Source organism: Euleptes europaea, chromosome 13 (genome assembly GCF_029931775.1).
Source record: "Euleptes europaea isolate rEulEur1 chromosome 13, rEulEur1.hap1, whole genome shotgun sequence".
Classification (NCBI taxonomy): domain Eukaryota; kingdom Metazoa; phylum Chordata; class Lepidosauria; order Squamata; family Sphaerodactylidae; genus Euleptes; species Euleptes europaea.
Window position 1 is genome coordinate 3,914,462 of NC_079324.1, and position 16,145 is coordinate 3,930,606.

General features: G+C 44.8%; 1 protein-coding gene across 1 annotated transcript in view; it reads left to right on the forward strand.

Annotated features, from left to right (window-relative positions):
• The window catches only part of AR (androgen receptor), a 280,055-nt gene extending 264,181 nt beyond the window's left edge, over positions 1 to 15,874 (forward strand). Inside the window, exons 6-8 of the mRNA XM_056859314.1 lie at positions 2,400 to 2,530; positions 2,848 to 3,005; positions 15,715 to 15,874. Coding sequence (XP_056715292.1) covers positions 2,400 to 2,530; positions 2,848 to 3,005; positions 15,715 to 15,870 — 445 coding nt within the window. The 3' untranslated portion in view covers positions 15,871 to 15,874. The remainder of the gene's footprint in view (positions 1 to 2,399; positions 2,531 to 2,847; positions 3,006 to 15,714) is intronic.
• The last annotated feature ends 271 nt before the right edge of the window (positions 15,875 to 16,145 follow it).

The window sequence follows — 16,145 nt, forward strand, 5'->3', positions numbered from 1 at the left end:
AATGACAACCCAGCCACCGAGGGTAAGACTGATCCGGGAACGACGGATCGCCCATCGTCCCCCATCCCAGTGCTGCGCCGTTCCCAGCGGAATCGATCGCGGCCGAGTTACCTCCAGGACTTTGTGTGCTCCTAGAGTGACAGTGGGGGGGCTGCTCGGACTTAGGGGGGAGGGGTGTATGTATATAATTGGGGAGTTATCAAGGGAGACTGAGGAGCTTGAGTTCTGTCGAAGGATCCCAAACCCTGCTCACCCTATTGGTCAAGCAAACGGATCCTATTGGCCCTAAGCCAGCATGTCCCATTGGTCACCGAGAGGGTATTTCCCCCCTATCACGGATCAGGGGGGAGTGGCCGCAGGCGGCCAGGGGGGCATATAAGCAGGGCACATTCAGCGTGTAAGTCAGTTAGTTCTGTGCTGAAATCAAATAAAGCTGTGTTGTTGAACTCCGTCTCTGATCTCGTGAATCCTTCCCACGCGGAATTAACAGTTGTGATGTCACTTCCAGGGGTTTTCTCAGAAGTGACATCACACCATTGCTGCAAGCTGACTCCCAATGATTGCCAGGCCTGGCCTGGCAGCCCTGTTGTGGTCTATTCCGGTGCTTTATTGTATGTATTATCCTGCTTTTCCTGCATTGCTTTTTGACTTTTAAATTCTTTTCCCCACCCCATTATTTATGATGGGTGTTTCCAGTTTTTCCAATCATATCCCTGTTGTTTATTTGATGTCTCCTCTTTTTGGATTGCATTGTTTGACACTAAGTAATCAGCCTTGAGTCTCAGTGAGCAAGGCAGATTATAAATAAATTAAATAAATACATAGGACTTGCTAGCCACGGAATAGCAGAAAACCAGGAATGGATTTCTGCGGAGGAGGATTAGGCTTTCTGGTTGCAGATTATGCAGACGGAAGAAGTACTAGGGCTTTAATGTCATAAACAAGCCGACATCCTTAATTGTAGGGGGGAAGGGCGGAAGTGAGGAAAATATGCTCTCTAACGCGTGAAGGTGCTTCTTCCAGAGCTCAGCTCCTATGGCTGAAATTGATTTTAGGGTTTCTCTTGCCTGGGGCGGGACTTTATTTTTTTCTGTTTTGGGTTTCTTCTTTTCTGTGTTGGGAGCTTGTGTTTTCTCTTTCCTCGAGAACAAATACAAACACTGAACCTCAGACATTGCCAGGATGTCTGTCTTTCCTTGGTCACATGACACACAAACCCCAATTGCTTGAGATTTCAGGCCCTGCAGGCTCGGCTTTCCCAGCTAGTACAGCCCTTCTGCCGAGGCATGGGACACCCCCACTTTGCAAAGGCTGTTCAGAGCTGCGTCACGGCGCCTGGACCGCTTGGGGAAGGGTGTTAGCTGTCAAAATAAAGCATGAGTTTAATCCAATAGCTAGTGCTCCAGCTCATGAAAACTGCAAGCAGAGATGTTGTTAGTCTTTAAGGAGCCACCAGATCCCTGTTTTATTTACTTCTCCAGACTAGCATGGTTGCCCCTCGGGAATTACCATGTGGAACTGCTGAGTTTTACAATGGAATAAAAGTATTTACTTAATTTACACCCTGCCTTCCTCCCCAGTGGGGACCCAAAGCGGCTTCCGTCGTTCTCCTCCCCTCCTTTTTATCCAACCCTGTGCAGTAGAGAAGGCTGAGAGTGTGGGCAAAAGGGGCCCAAAGGGGACTTGAACCTGAGTCTCCCAGGCCCTGGTCTGACACCACCCCTCACTCAAAAGAGGAGATCTGTGTGCAGCAGCAAACAGACAACTCCACCTTCCCAGGATATTCACATCAATTGCCCAGTTCATAGGTTTCAGGCACTTCCACACTCACTTTACAGGAGGAAGTGACATAGAAAACAGTCTCAAAGCTCAGTGAACAATGAAATCAGAAAAGCCACCAGGTGCCAGCAACCTAACAATCGTAATTTCTCAGCATGGCAGGTGAGCAAAGCAGCATCAATACTTCTTTCCACCTCCACTCGTGACCCCCTTGTGACCTGCTGGAAGGCCGTGACAGCAGCCATCAAAGGGATCAATAGTCTTCATCTCCCTGCCTCTGTGGATAACTCTGTGGATGTTGTCATTGACTTGTTTAAATATTGCAAATACTTCGGAGTGATTTCTTTTTCAAGGAAACAGGGAGGTCAAGGGGACCTCAGTGTACCATGTGATCATCCATAATCTGACCTTTTGGAATGTTCTCCCGTCTTGCTGCCAGGACAGATTGCCATCAAGATTGCAAAACAGACAGGGTTAGGATTTTGCAGGAGGGAATGCAGCCCTAGAGGGTGTGGGGAGACATTCTTTCAATGAAAGAAAGGTGATTAATTGCTTCATTTTTAACTTTCCTGATGACATTTGCTTTTGTCTCCCTGTCTCATCTCCCCCCAAACCCCTAGGTACCGGATGCACAAATCCAGAATGTACAGCCAGTGTGTCAGGATGCGACATCTGTCTCAAGAGTTTGGATGGCTTCAGATCACACCCCAGGAATTCCTCTGCATGAAAGCTCTGCTCCTCTTCAGTATTAGTAAGTAGCACCCTATTCATGTGTGTTTGAGAGGGGGAGAAAGATAGGTGGGAAACGGTGCCGCATCTGATCAGACACGGCAGCTGTAGCTTTAGCATGTGTTCCCATAAGTTCTGCCTCTGGTTATTGTCATCCAAAACAAGGAGTTCTGCTGTCATGGGGATTATGTGTGGCCACAAGGTTGGAGCCGGCGATGGTTCTCTTGCCGCCATTGATGGAAGACAGCAGCCACGTAGGCTTATGTTTATGTGTTCAGCCCCCCTCCCCTGCTCTTTGCTTCTCCATTTATTGCTGTTCCTTCTTTCTTTCTGTTCCAGTTCCAGTGGACGGCCTGAAGAATCAGAAATTCTTTGATGAACTTCGGATGAACTACATCAAGGAACTCGATCGTATCATTGCTTGCAAGAGGAAGAATCCCACATCCTGCTCTCGCCGTTTCTACCAGCTCACCAAACTCCTGGACTCTGTGCAGCCTGTAAGTCAGGGGAGGGCTTGACCACCCATGTGGCCGGACGGCCATGAAATCTTTTAGCATCTGCTGAGGATGAGCTTTTCTTAAACTTGGGGCACAGGGAGAGGGAAACATAGATGGGCCTACAAGTCTGTACTGAATGTAGGAGTCAGTCTTAGAAAAGATGGCCGTGACATTACAGCGTTTTCCTCAGTCCTGGAACCATGCAGACAAAGGCCTGTGGGAGACCGGACAGCCTTCTGGGGCAAAACGCCGGCATTCAAACCCCGGAGCTGCCAAAAGATATTAGTCAGGTATTCTTAGTATGACGCGAGTAGTTAAAAAAATAGACAGACACAAGCAGAGTTTAGCATATCCTTGATGCTTGTAATATGAGGGAGAAATTTAGTAGAACACCCCCAGATGGTGTCCATGACTGAGCTGCACAATGAAATTAGAGAAACCTGAGGGAGAGAGGCAAAAGCAAGCACCTGCTTCCCCCCACACACACCCCGCGCCCAAGAGCTCAGAAACACTTCTGACTCACCACTCATGTGGTCATGTGACTTTTTGCTTGGGGTGTCCCCTCCAAGGATCACTCATTCCTTCCTCCCCCTTCAGCCCTGGAGCAGGCCAGGGAACATCCAACCAGTGGAATAAGAGGCCCAGAATACCCCCCCAGTCCGTCCGTCCCAGGAAGCTCTCTGTTCGGTCAGGCCGTGCCCTGCTGTTTGGCCAAATATGAGGCATGAAGGACCCAGGCAGGGTGAACAAAAAAAGGGTTAGTTTATTAAACAAATACTGTAACTGTTCATTAAATAAGAGAACAGGTATGAAAATAGGAAAGAATTAACACAGGGAACACTACAAACACCCAGGGCAAAACAGCCAGCTGGGAAACAATTAAATCCCCAAGTGCAATTAACTGACTGGATTCCTACGACGTTATTAATATCTGACTCCCATGAGGTCAGGCACAGACCCCGCATTGGGGTGAGGGGTCTGCTCCCTCTAAAGTTGGGTTACAAACCTCCAAGTGGGGGACTGGAGCCTCTCCCAGAGTTACAAGTAGGGTTGCCAGGTCCCCCCTCCCTCTGCCATCAGCGGGGGATGGGGGATAGAGTTGCCAGCTCCGTGTTGAGAAACTCCTGAAGACTTGAGGGTGGGGCCTGGGGGAGGACAGGGACCTCAGTGGGGTACAATGCCATAGAGTCCACCTTCCAAAGCATCCATTTTCTCCAGGGGAACTGATCTCTGTAGTCAGGAGATGAGCTGTAATTCCAGGGTATCCCCAGGCCCCACCTGGAGGCTGGCATTCCTAATTACAACTGATCTCTGGACAACAGAGACCAAAGAAAATGGTTGCTTTGGAATGTGGAGTTTAGGGCATTATACTCCTCTGAGGCCCTTTCCCTCCCTAAACTCCACCCTCCTCAGGCTTCTCCCCCAAATCTCCAGGAATTTCCCAACCCAGGATTGGCAACACTACTCCAAAGGTAGCCTCACTGCCGGCCCCAGATTCAGGGAATGAGTGACCTCCCTCCCTCCTGCTTTATATGCCCCCCTCTGAAGGCTCCGTCTCCTCATCAATGATTGGCTCCTACTTTCCCCTCCATTTCCAAATGGAACAAAAAAGGGGGAAAAAACCTGCAACAAATATCAAAACTATTGAATAAAAAGTTACAGAGAAACAATACATATAAATGTACATTATCAAAAGTGAATACAAAATATCTCTTGTCTACATAAAATACCAAGAAAAATGGAAACTCGTGATCAATAAAACATCTCTGTATACATAAAACATCAAAATGGATCAGAAATGCATGACCAGACACATTTTGACCATGTCTTCTTCAGTGATCATCGAATATAGACAATATACCACAATGAAACATTACTAGGTGACAAGAAATATGTACTGAGTAAAGAGCCAGGCCTTCTCTGCAGAGCAATATGCAAACCATAAAAATGAAGACATATTTTTAAACTATTTTTTTATTATTATCAGCTAAATACACTTCTAAAAAATAAAAAAGAATTTAATCAATTACCTCATCCTGGAAGCAATGTTAATGTAGCAAATTGCCTCCACAGGATAAAAACTTCTTGCTATAACACCGTAAAAATAAGTTGGAAACAATTTAATTAAAGTAATTAAAGATAAAAACATTTTATACATAAATACAGAAAAACCATACAAACCCATTCTGGTTCCAAAAACATACAGTCGTATTCTTTTCTTGCCAGATAACTTGTGCAGCCAAAATGTTAAACCCGACAATAAATAGATAAAAGACTCTTAATAGCCTCAGTGCAAACACCTGTGGTAACCATAGCCAACAACCTTAATATACTTTGATAAAGGATTTGATAAAGGATTGGTAATAATCACAGTACAAACACCTTTGGTGACTAATGATGCTTTGTGTTTGTATGTTTTTGGAGCCAGGGCTGGATTGTATGGTTTAAAAAAAATTAAAATATTTTAAAAATAATGTATATATTTTTAAAATTATTCTTTTTTTTAGGTTTGCATATTTCTTGTACCCTAGTAATGTTTCATTGTGGTATATTGTCTATATTTGATGACCACTGAAGAACATGGGGTCAAAATGTTACAAAACATTACATAATCATGGGGTCACACATTTTTTATCTGTTTTGATATCTTATGTATGCAGAGGTGTTTTGCTGATCATCAAGTCAAGTTTATTAATACGGTCTATTTGACCAGCCAGAAGTTAGTTTACCATATTGTCCAACTTGATAAAACTGTAAAAACTGTTACAAATTACAAAAATTGATTTTAAAAATCTGGTATTAATAAGATATGCAAAATTAGTGCATGACGCAAAAGCGGCTTGCCAATTTAAGATTACTAAAATATAAAAGTATATGTGGGCCTCCGCCTCCAGTTCCCCATCAGTCGTGCTGTCCAGTTCGGTGTCTCGACGAATTACAGACCCGGGCATCTGCCCCAGTTCTCCCCGAGGAGTCCTTGCAAAGCCTCAGACCGGGAGTTTGGAGACCGCTCGTCTCCCCCGCTTCACTCCCTTCCTTACTGAAGTTCCACAGGCTGTCTGCCTGGTGCCTCTTCAGTCCCGTCTCCTCCTCGGCTTGCTTTTAGATTCCCCTTTTTTATCCCCGTCCTCCCTATACCTGTCCCACACACCAATTTTCAGCCACCGCCCAGTTTCCCCACGCACGGAGCACTGCCATCCCCTTCTGCCTTTTTTCTCCCGGTCCTCTTTCCTCTTTCAGTTCAGAGGCAGAGACCCCCTTCACTCCTTCAGACTGTCTTTTCTTCCTCCTTCCCCTCCTTGCTCGCCGCTGCTGTGGCCTCCACGGCTCCTCACCGTGGCCAACCCTCGGTTCCCTCGATTGCCTCCCCCTGGCCTGTACTATCCGTCAGCTGCCTTCCTCTGTTCCCCGAGCCTTGGTGGAGTGTCCGCCCCGGCGCCTCCGCACCGCAGCCTGAAACCCCTGCCCCCTCTCTTTGCAATACCGCCACCTCATCTAAGGACGCTTCGCTCCTCGCTTCCCTCTCCATCCAGGTTCTCGCGGGTGTCCCACCGTCCTGTCTCCCCCCTTGTCGGGTGACCCCTGCATTAGCTCCGGCCCTCGCCGCTACCTCTCATTCCAGCTGCCACCATCCAGGTAAGCTGGGATCTGGACCAGCCGGAGGATCCCCCTCCCCCTGACTGGTAGGTGCCCGACTTGGCACAGTATAAAAGAGTTTAACAGTTTTTTCCACCCTATTTTTGCATATTTTAATTGCAGTGGAGCAGAATTTAGCAGTGGGGAGCGAAAGATGAGGAATGTCCCCCATCAAAAGCTTCTTAGACAGGAACTCAGCCGACTTATCTGGGAATCCATTGATTTTTATTGATCATGCATTTCTGACTTGTCTTGGTATTTTCCCTCCATTCCCACCAGGCCCAATCCTGAGGCTTGGAGGGTGCCTAGGAAATGTAGGCCTGAAGGGAAATTGACAGCCAGGCCTGAGGCCAGTGCTTGAGGAAGAGGCTCTCTCGAGGCTACCGGCCGCTCCGCTCTGCAGCCTCAGGCCAAGGAGCATGACAAGTCTGAACACGGCCCACCGGCATCCTATCCCAGCCCACCTGAGCTTTATAACCCTTCAGGTTTTGTAGTCCAGACAGACAGCAGAAACATAGATTAGAGACATTTCTTGACAGAAAGTGCACACTAACTGGTAAAACCATAGAGTTTCTGGCGATTCCTAGAGAAGTGTGACATCGCTTCCAGGTGGCAACCCAGGGGTATGCACAGCAAGCATATTTCATATTACTGACTAAAACTGGGGAAATGTAATGTTTGTTTTCAAATGATTTTTTTAAAATTATTTAAAATGTTTAATAGCTGCCTTTGTTCCTTAAGATGTCTTACAGCACAGATAAAACACATAAAACAATACAATAAAAACAAAGAAACTCCTAAAATTTAAAATCACAACTCAGTACTGCTAGTAAACTTAACCAAATACAGTCCTAAATAAAATCGTCCTCAACTGCCTCCTAAAAATTGAAAGTGAGGGGGCCAAGCACACCTTCCTGGGGAGGTTGTTACATAATCATGGGGCTCCCACCAAAAAGGACCAGTCTCACATGCTAACCAGACAAGCTTCTCTGATTGGTGGGGCATCCAGGACGGCCTCTCCCTGTGATCTTAATTCCCGGACAGGGAACAGGATTTCCACAGAGGCAGTTCTTTAAAAGGTGGATAAAATCTGGCATAGATCAGCAGGAAACACATTTCTCAGGAGGGAGTGGTAGCTATGTAGGTATTCTAGTAGCCCGCTTTGGGCGGGCATTCTCCTGCTGCTGGCCCCGCCCTCACCTCTGGAGGAGAGAGAGGAGAACATTTAGTGGGGATGATTGCCGATTTTACCAAAAAGTTTATAGAACACTGGCTGATGCACCGACCCGGATGTGACCCCACAACGTAGCACACTATGTCTGCCCCTTTCCCCACCCTAGGGATGCCAGCTCTGAGTTGGGAAATACCTGGAGGTTTGAGGGGTGGAGCCTGAGGAGGGCGGGGTTTGGGGAGGGGAGGGACTTCAATGCCATAGAGTCCAATTGCCAGAGCAGCCATTTTCTCCAGGTGAACTGATCTCTATCGGCTGGAGATCAGTTGTAATAGCAGGAGATCTCCAGCTAGTACCTGGAGGTTGGCAACCCTACCCCACCCCCAGACTCCTTGTTGATTTCTCCTGGCTGTTGCAATTGTTAAAGAGCATGGTACCCTTTAACCATTAAAAAAAATATATAAATGGCAATCCTATCCCTCAACATCAAGATATTAGAACTGCAGTGCTGGGGCAAAATGTAGCATTTCCTCAACAGAAGTGCAACCTGGAATAAAGGCAACTAGATCTCCCCTAACAAATGAGTAACCACCGCAGACTAATTTCATTGGATTGTGGGTGTAAAGTGCCATCAAGTCGCAGCCGACTTATGGCGACCCCTTTTTGGGGTTTTCATGGCAAGAGACTAACAGAGGTGGTTTGTCAGTGCCTTCCTCTGCACAGCAACCCTGGTATTCCTTGGTGGTCTCCCATCCAAATACTAACCAGGGCTGACCCTGCTTAGCTTCTGAGATCTGACGAGATCAGGCTAGCCTGGGCCATCCAGGTCAGGGCATTACACAGATGCAAAAACCCCCGGAAATGCTCCTTGTTCTCAGGGTCCCTTACTGCCCCCTTGTGGCTGTTGCCAAGAGCAGATGAGCAAACTGGAACCAGTCACATCAACCAGAAAACACCTAGTTTAAACTTCAAAAATTCTGTGTAGTATTAGATACTTACTAAAAAAAAAAAAGTGCATGCTAATTGGTTGCTATAATCATATTGATGTAAAGCTGAATAAAGCCTTTATGCAACTTCATAATTTGCTTATATATTTAATTAGATATTTTTACTGTTTTTAGATAGGTGTAAGCTCTAGCCCTGTGCTCCATCCCTCAAACAGAATTCAGCAGACAGCAAATCCACGAAAGCAGTTTTATTGGGTAGAATCGACAGGTTACAGAAACTATATTCAGAATGATACTAGTAAGGAGCTGAGGTAAGGCACATGGCATATATAGAAAAGCAAAAGGCACTAGACAGCCCCTGTTCCACTCCAACCAGTTTGAGGAAAGCTTTCCAGAATTTGGTCACAAAATTTAAACCCCTGTCCGTCACCACCTTGCGCGGGAAAGAATGCAGACGGAAGACATGTGACACAAAGAGGTGGGCCAATTTCGGGGCAGAAGGGATACCTGCACAGGGCACAAGATGCACCTGTTTTGAAAACAGATCGGTAATCACCCAAATTACAGTTTTTCCCCCACTAGAGGGTAAATCCGTCATGAAGTCCATAGTTTTCACCCCCCAAGGCTTAGAGGGGGTCTCTAACGGTTGCAAAAGTCCGGGCGGTTTTCCCTGTGCCCGTTTGGCCGCTGCACAGACGGGGCAGCTGTGGATGAAGGAGTCCACATCCGACCGCATGCCCGCCCACCAAAATTGCTGCCTAAGTAAGTGCAACGTCTTAAGGAATCCGAAGTGTCCAGCGGTCTTGGCACCATGAACCAAACCCAAAACCTCCCCCCGCAACACCTCGGGCACATACAGTTTAGAATCCTTGTACCAAAATTCCCCGCGAAATTTCCCGGTTGCCCCGGAGACAATAGGGAAAATGTTACTTATTTTTTTTAGATTTTGAGAGTACTAAAACTAGAGCACGTAGAATGTGCTCACCTTGGTCTAAACTTGCTGCAAACCCTCCCAATGTATTTTGATTTTTTGACAATCCTGCGATACAGACGACTTTTTATGCTGGCTAGACTGAATGCCATCCCATCAGGGGAATTAATAGGTCGTTTAAATAGGGTTCCGTATTGTGAGAGAGTATTACGGTGTGGTTCTGGCCAAATAGTCACTCTTCAGCATGCCTTGTTTGGCTGTGACCTGCTCAGCGAGGCTAGGGATAGATGGATAAAGCCTTTTATCCCTGAATCTGCCTCTAGATTGGAGAATTTGAGGATTATTTTAGCAGGGGTGGATTTTACTATTACATTGGCTGTTGCCAAATTTCTTTCCCAGACAATTAAGATTAAAAAGTATTAATTTCTTTATGGATCTGTTAGTTACTTTTTCTTTTTCTTATTTTGATCTTAGCGTGATGTTGTTCAGGGCCAAATTGGCCATGTGAGCAATATTATTAAAGTGAAAGTATATAATTAGATATTTTTACTGTTTTTAGATAAGGAAAACGTTACTTATTTTTAGCCAATGTAATGCTCATGGCCCAAGACAGGATCTCTCTTACAACCCTGTGACCAGAATAGGTTTCCTGAGTACTTTTTGGCTTTAGTTTGCCCTTTCTCCTTTGGCATATAACTCCCCCTACCTTGCCTTACAGAGAAATAAATAATCTCAACTCAAAGCGAAGGTGTGGGCAGATCAGTGAAAATGTAACTCTGATAAAATACTGTGCAGCACATATGAATATAAGAAGAGCCCCTCACCATCGGGTCTCAGACACAAACTTGGTCACTTCACTGCTCACCCTCCTCCCAATTCCAGATAATTAACAAACAAACTTAATAATGCCAATATCCTTGGGGACCCCACTGCTTATTTCCCTCCATTAAAAAAACTGCCCATTTACTCCTAGTCTCCACTTACTATCATTTATCCAATTTCTAAACCACAAGTAGACTCACCCCTTTATCCCATGACTGCTAGGTTTACTCAGGAGCCTTTGATGAGGGAATTAGTTACCTTTTTTTGGAAGTCCAAGTATACCACATGTACTGGATCACCCTTGTCCACATGTTTGTTAACCTTCTCAAAGAACTCCAAAATGTGAGTGAAGCAGGATTTCACTTTGTAGAAACCATATCAGTTCTCCTGCATTCAGACTTGTTCTTCTGTATGTTTGATAATTCTAACTTTACTAACATTTTCTACCAGTTCATCCAAAATAGATGCTAGGCTAACTGGCATCTAAATTCCTGTTCTCCTCAGTATCCTAAGGTTGCCAGCTGTCTGGTTTTCACCTTGACAGTCCAGAATTTGTGCTTTCTGTCTGGGAAAGCAAGTGAGAAAATACCGGACATAAATGTCCAGTATTTTCTAATTGAGCATCCCAGAGATGCCCACTGAGTATGCAATGGGACAACCAGATAGATAGCCCTCCTTGTCCGATCAGAGCTCTGGCTTTCTTCAGCCATGCAATCCTCAACATCAGGAGGGATCCTCAAATGCAGGCAAGTTGGCTTGTCTCAGCATTCTGTTCCCCGCCTGGCCCCCACCCCACCCCGCCATCATCAAAGAGTTCCCAGAAGTTGCATTTTTTAGCTTTTCAAATGAATTTCTTGCAGGAGGTAAGCCCCGCTTTTACGACCATGGTTCAGCTGCAAACATTACTGAGCTTTGAACATGTTAAGGTCTTTTTAATAATACTAACAGAAATTTGATGGAAGAGCTTAGATCTCCAGCTACAGAAGGATCACTTGGCTGAGTCAAAGAAGGAACAGAATTGGGGGGTGGGGGGCGGGCATTGTTAAAGAATATAAAAACTTGACTACTTGGAAAATCAATGCAGTCATGAGATGATGAGTCTTTGGAACAGTTAATCACTTTCAGAACTTTGTATCAATTCTTGCCCACTGAGAGCATTCTCTACAGAATAAAAACTCGATCCCTCCATTTCTTTGCTTCTGCTACTCCATTTGTATTTGATATTTAATTATTAAATTATCAGCAAGAAAACTCCCATTCTCTCCTTTTTGGAAACACGTCTGGATGAAGCTCCTTGCCCCACAATCCCTATAACATTTTTTCCTGACTTTGTGTAAAATAGCCTGCAATTTAAGGATGCAATTCTATGCACAGTTTCATGGGAATAAACCGCAAGAACTCAGTGGGACTTACTGTGACTAACCAAACATAGGTTCGGACTGTCTGAATACAGCAATGGCAGGGGTTTTGTTACATCTGTCAGCATGGCTAAAGCTTACCCATAGACCAACTGCATATATATTCAATTTTTAAATTTTTATTAATTTAGATATATTTTTCAGTCAACTGACTAACTGGAGAATTCTCTAGTCACCTGTTTTCTAATTTTCATAAGCCTCTTGCACCCTGTACTTACTTACTTGGGAGTAAGTCCCAAGTCCTGAAATCTCATATTTACTAAGAAGTGTATCGCATATCTGACTGTACAACAGATCTCTTTTGTCAAAGCAGCCAAATTTATTAGCACCACATATGGTCCAACTAAGTCTGCCCAGCGGCACTGCCCCATCTTTTGTCAACAAAGTTAAAAATAACTGTTTATGCTTGGTCCTGTTAGTAGAATGTGTTATTAATGTGTGTGGATACGTGTGAGTATGTGTCAGTGAATAGTGCCAGTTCGCGTCACACACCACTCCCATGACTTCAGTAATCAAATAAGTCCTGTGCCAAAGAATCCTGGCACATTTGTAGGGTAAAAGCAGAGTCAGATCCAACAGGAACACCAGATTTTAGTTTCCAACAGGTCATAGAAAACAACTCTTGAATTTGATTTGTCACTTTGGTAAATGTCGCTTTAAACTACTGTCCCTATTCTGTATCTCCTGTGCTGTGCTAATGGTAGAATTATACTTAGTAGTGAACAATCAAATGCCAACAGCGCTCTCTTCCCTCCTTCATGGGAGTGATGGTGGGAGAGTGCCTTCAAGTCACAGCTGACTTACGGCAACCCCATAGGGTTTTCAAGGCAGGAGACATTCAGAGGTGGTTTTCCATTGCCTGCCTCTGCGTAAGCGTAAGCATCGCCTACGTAGCTTTCAAGATCTGGTGAGACCATAGGTTGCTAAAAAAAACTTGGAGACAAAATGTCTTGTGCCTTTAACAGAGGCTTTAATGCCTGGAAATGGGCACTTGCTTTTCATCCCATTCAGCCTGTTAAAGGAGCAGAACATATTTTCTTCAGGTTGTTGGCAACCAACCCTTTGGTAGTGAGGCTAAATTGTCATCCAATGACCCAGCTGCCTGTCTGGCTGGTTTTCTGATACAGTTTAAGACATTCTTATTATTCATCTCAGTATTTAGCAATGTGCTCCCTGAATTCTTGTTTTGCCCACCTGATCCTGATCTTATGTTTGTTTTGCCAAATGGGCTCCTCCTTGTTTTTCTCATGTAGGCCAGATTTCCCCCATGTTTAAAAGATGCCTTCTCATCTGTTATGGCTCCCTTGGCTGCTCCTTAACCACACTGACATCTTCTGGTGGAAGTCTTCCTAATTTGTGGAATACATTCTACCACAGTTTCAATTATTCCAATCATACTGAAGAGATTTGACCCTCTTTATTCTACCTTTCAGCTTTCTTTATTCTTTCAGACTCATACTCTACTTTTTTTGAAGTTTCCTCAGGGGTACCTGAGTCAGACTTTTAGGGCAACCTTCCATTTGCATAAATACTAGACAGAATCGCTCTGTTCCCGGCTCATTCACTCAGACTTGCCTCTCGCCCCGTGTGCACCATTCAGGATCAAGTCCCGGGTCACCTCCCCTCGCGCCAGTTCTGTTACTAATTGTCTAAGGTTCAATCCAATGTGTCTCTTGCTCATAACTGGAATATATGAATACCCAGACAATGAGAGGAAGTTGCCCATTATGTTATAATTTTCTCCTTTGGTCACCTGCCTTACCTCTTTTGCCATTTCAAGTTACCTTCAGAGTTGTGATTAGGCAGGCACTGGTATGGCCCCACTTTTACCCTGCCTTTCAGACATGCTATCTGTACCATAGCAATTCTGTGGGAGAATTTATTCCTTTTCCTACCTTATTTAACTGTATGCCCTCTTTGACATACAGAGCAACCCCTGTCCTTTCTACAGAATTAATAACGGTATTCTACTGATTTTCCCAGTTCCACCAGCTTTCTAAACCTATCACTGTATATGTGTTCTCAGGTACTCCCAAGATCCCCCATCTTATTTACCTATTTATTTATTAAAATGTTATGCTGCCTTTCCACAACCTGCTGGTGACAGCTCACAACTAAAATAATAAAAACTCAACCAGGAAATACAACAAAACAAGCTTACAAAAAAGTAAATAAAAATGACAAACCATTTTTTTAATCTTAGCGTGGCATATAAATCTCACATTGGCTTATAAATGGGCCTCCACCTTTGTTTCCTTCTCATGGTTTCCCCCAGTGTGTATTTTTCCCCCTTTGACCCCTCTAGCCATCATTTCCTGCTGTGTTCTGTTGAGTTCTGGTCGGTCCCCATTTTGATGTGAAATGTTTCTTATACTATCCCATCAGCTCCTGTCAGGATGCAGAATGCTCTGCAATTATTTTTTGTATTAAGTACCAGCAGTCTGGTTCCATTTCCCTTCAAGTGGAGCCTATCTTTTTTGTTCAAAGTTGGCTTCTCCCAAAGCATGCACTGAGTGCCTAAGAATTTTAAACCCTTCCTCTCAGCACCATTCAGCCATTCATTGGGACTCCTCATTCCCACTTGTCTAACTGACCCTGCATTTTTGACAGGTAGCCGTTCTAAAAATGCTACTATGGAGGTCCAAACCCCTAGCTTCTTACCTAGCAATGTAAATGCCCCCACCCAGGACCACTCAGGTACACTTCCCAACATTACTGTCTCTTCCCCACACAACCTACTAGCCTGTCTTGATAGCTTCCATATAGAATCACCCATCAGAAGAGTTGGTTTTTATATGCCAACTTTCTCTACCACTTACATCAGCTTACATCACCCAGAGCTCCTTCCCCCTTGAGCGCTGGAGGTTAGCTATTCATCTTCTGAGGAATGGGTCCTTTTGGAGGGATGGTTTCCTTCCTCCTCCGCCTGGTACCCTGCTCTCCTAAGAACCTCATTCTCTACGTCAGCAGAGGAGCTGTCAGCATGTCAACCAAAAGGGCTGTAGTAGGTCCCTGAAAGTTTTTGCACTATACTTGGTTGCCTCTCTCAGCTTCTCCGGGTCAGCTGTTCCCTGGCTTTTTTCAGGATATCAGTTGTCTTATGTTCTTGGCAGAGTATCTATAATCCACTGCAGAAGGTTACTCTCAGCTAAATACAGGATGCATTGGTATCTGGAATATATACAAATTCAGTGTGACAAAATGTTGTCTTGATACACAAAAGTAGATATTCAAATGTGTGGGAGAGAGAGTCCAATATTCTAAAGGTGTTCTGGTGACTATCCCAGGACTATCAAATGGAAAATAGGTAATAAAATGATTATCACCACCTTAAACTCTGAACCTCATAGTCAGATATTATGAATGTAAAAAAATCTGAAGCAAATTAAACTTTGTCAGCTGTTTTTATTCTTAGAAGGCCAAAACCGCACAGTTCAGTTCAAGAAGCGACACAGCCACATTCATCATATTCTAGTGATGTTAAAAGCACGGTTTCCCAATTTCCCCCCAAAATACCCTGAATGATTACCTTTTCCAGAAATGTAACTAGTCTAAAAGATATTTTCCAGACAACTCTTACTTTACAAAGAGAACAGCTTTTCACAAGAAGGCCGTAGTTCAGTTTTAAGAAGTTGTTCCTCCCCTGAACTGTAATCTCGTGGGAGGCAGCTGCTCCAAGACTCCTGCCCGGCCCCCGAGGAGTATCTGCCAGGAAAGGGACTGTACCATCTCAGAGAATGAGCCCTTGCCTGAAGCTTCTCTGCTTTCTCTCCCTCTTTCCTAGATTGCTCGAGAGCTGCATCAGTTTACATTTGACCTCTTAGTGAAGTCCCACATGGTCAGTGTGGACTACCCAGAAATGATGGCTGAGATCATTTCCGTGCAAGTTCCCAAGATCCTCTCTGGAAAAGTGAAGCCTATCTATTTTCACAGCCAGTAATGGGAAAGGGGGCCAAGACCCAGTCGTCGTCGTCGTCGTCCCCCCCCTCGCTGATGCCCTTTCAGCCGTCACCTGCCTGTTCTCTCTGCACTACAAGCACTGCAGTGCCTTGGAATTGCTGTCCTCTTATGAAGACACACAGCAACAGAACACTACCTGCTGGGATCTCTTTACATTTGGATTGACTTTTTTTTTCTCCTTGGGCTATCCTGCAAGCTGAGTTATGTGCCCTGGCTTTTGCCCGTTTTGAATGGCGTGCCCCCCACAGTGGGTAT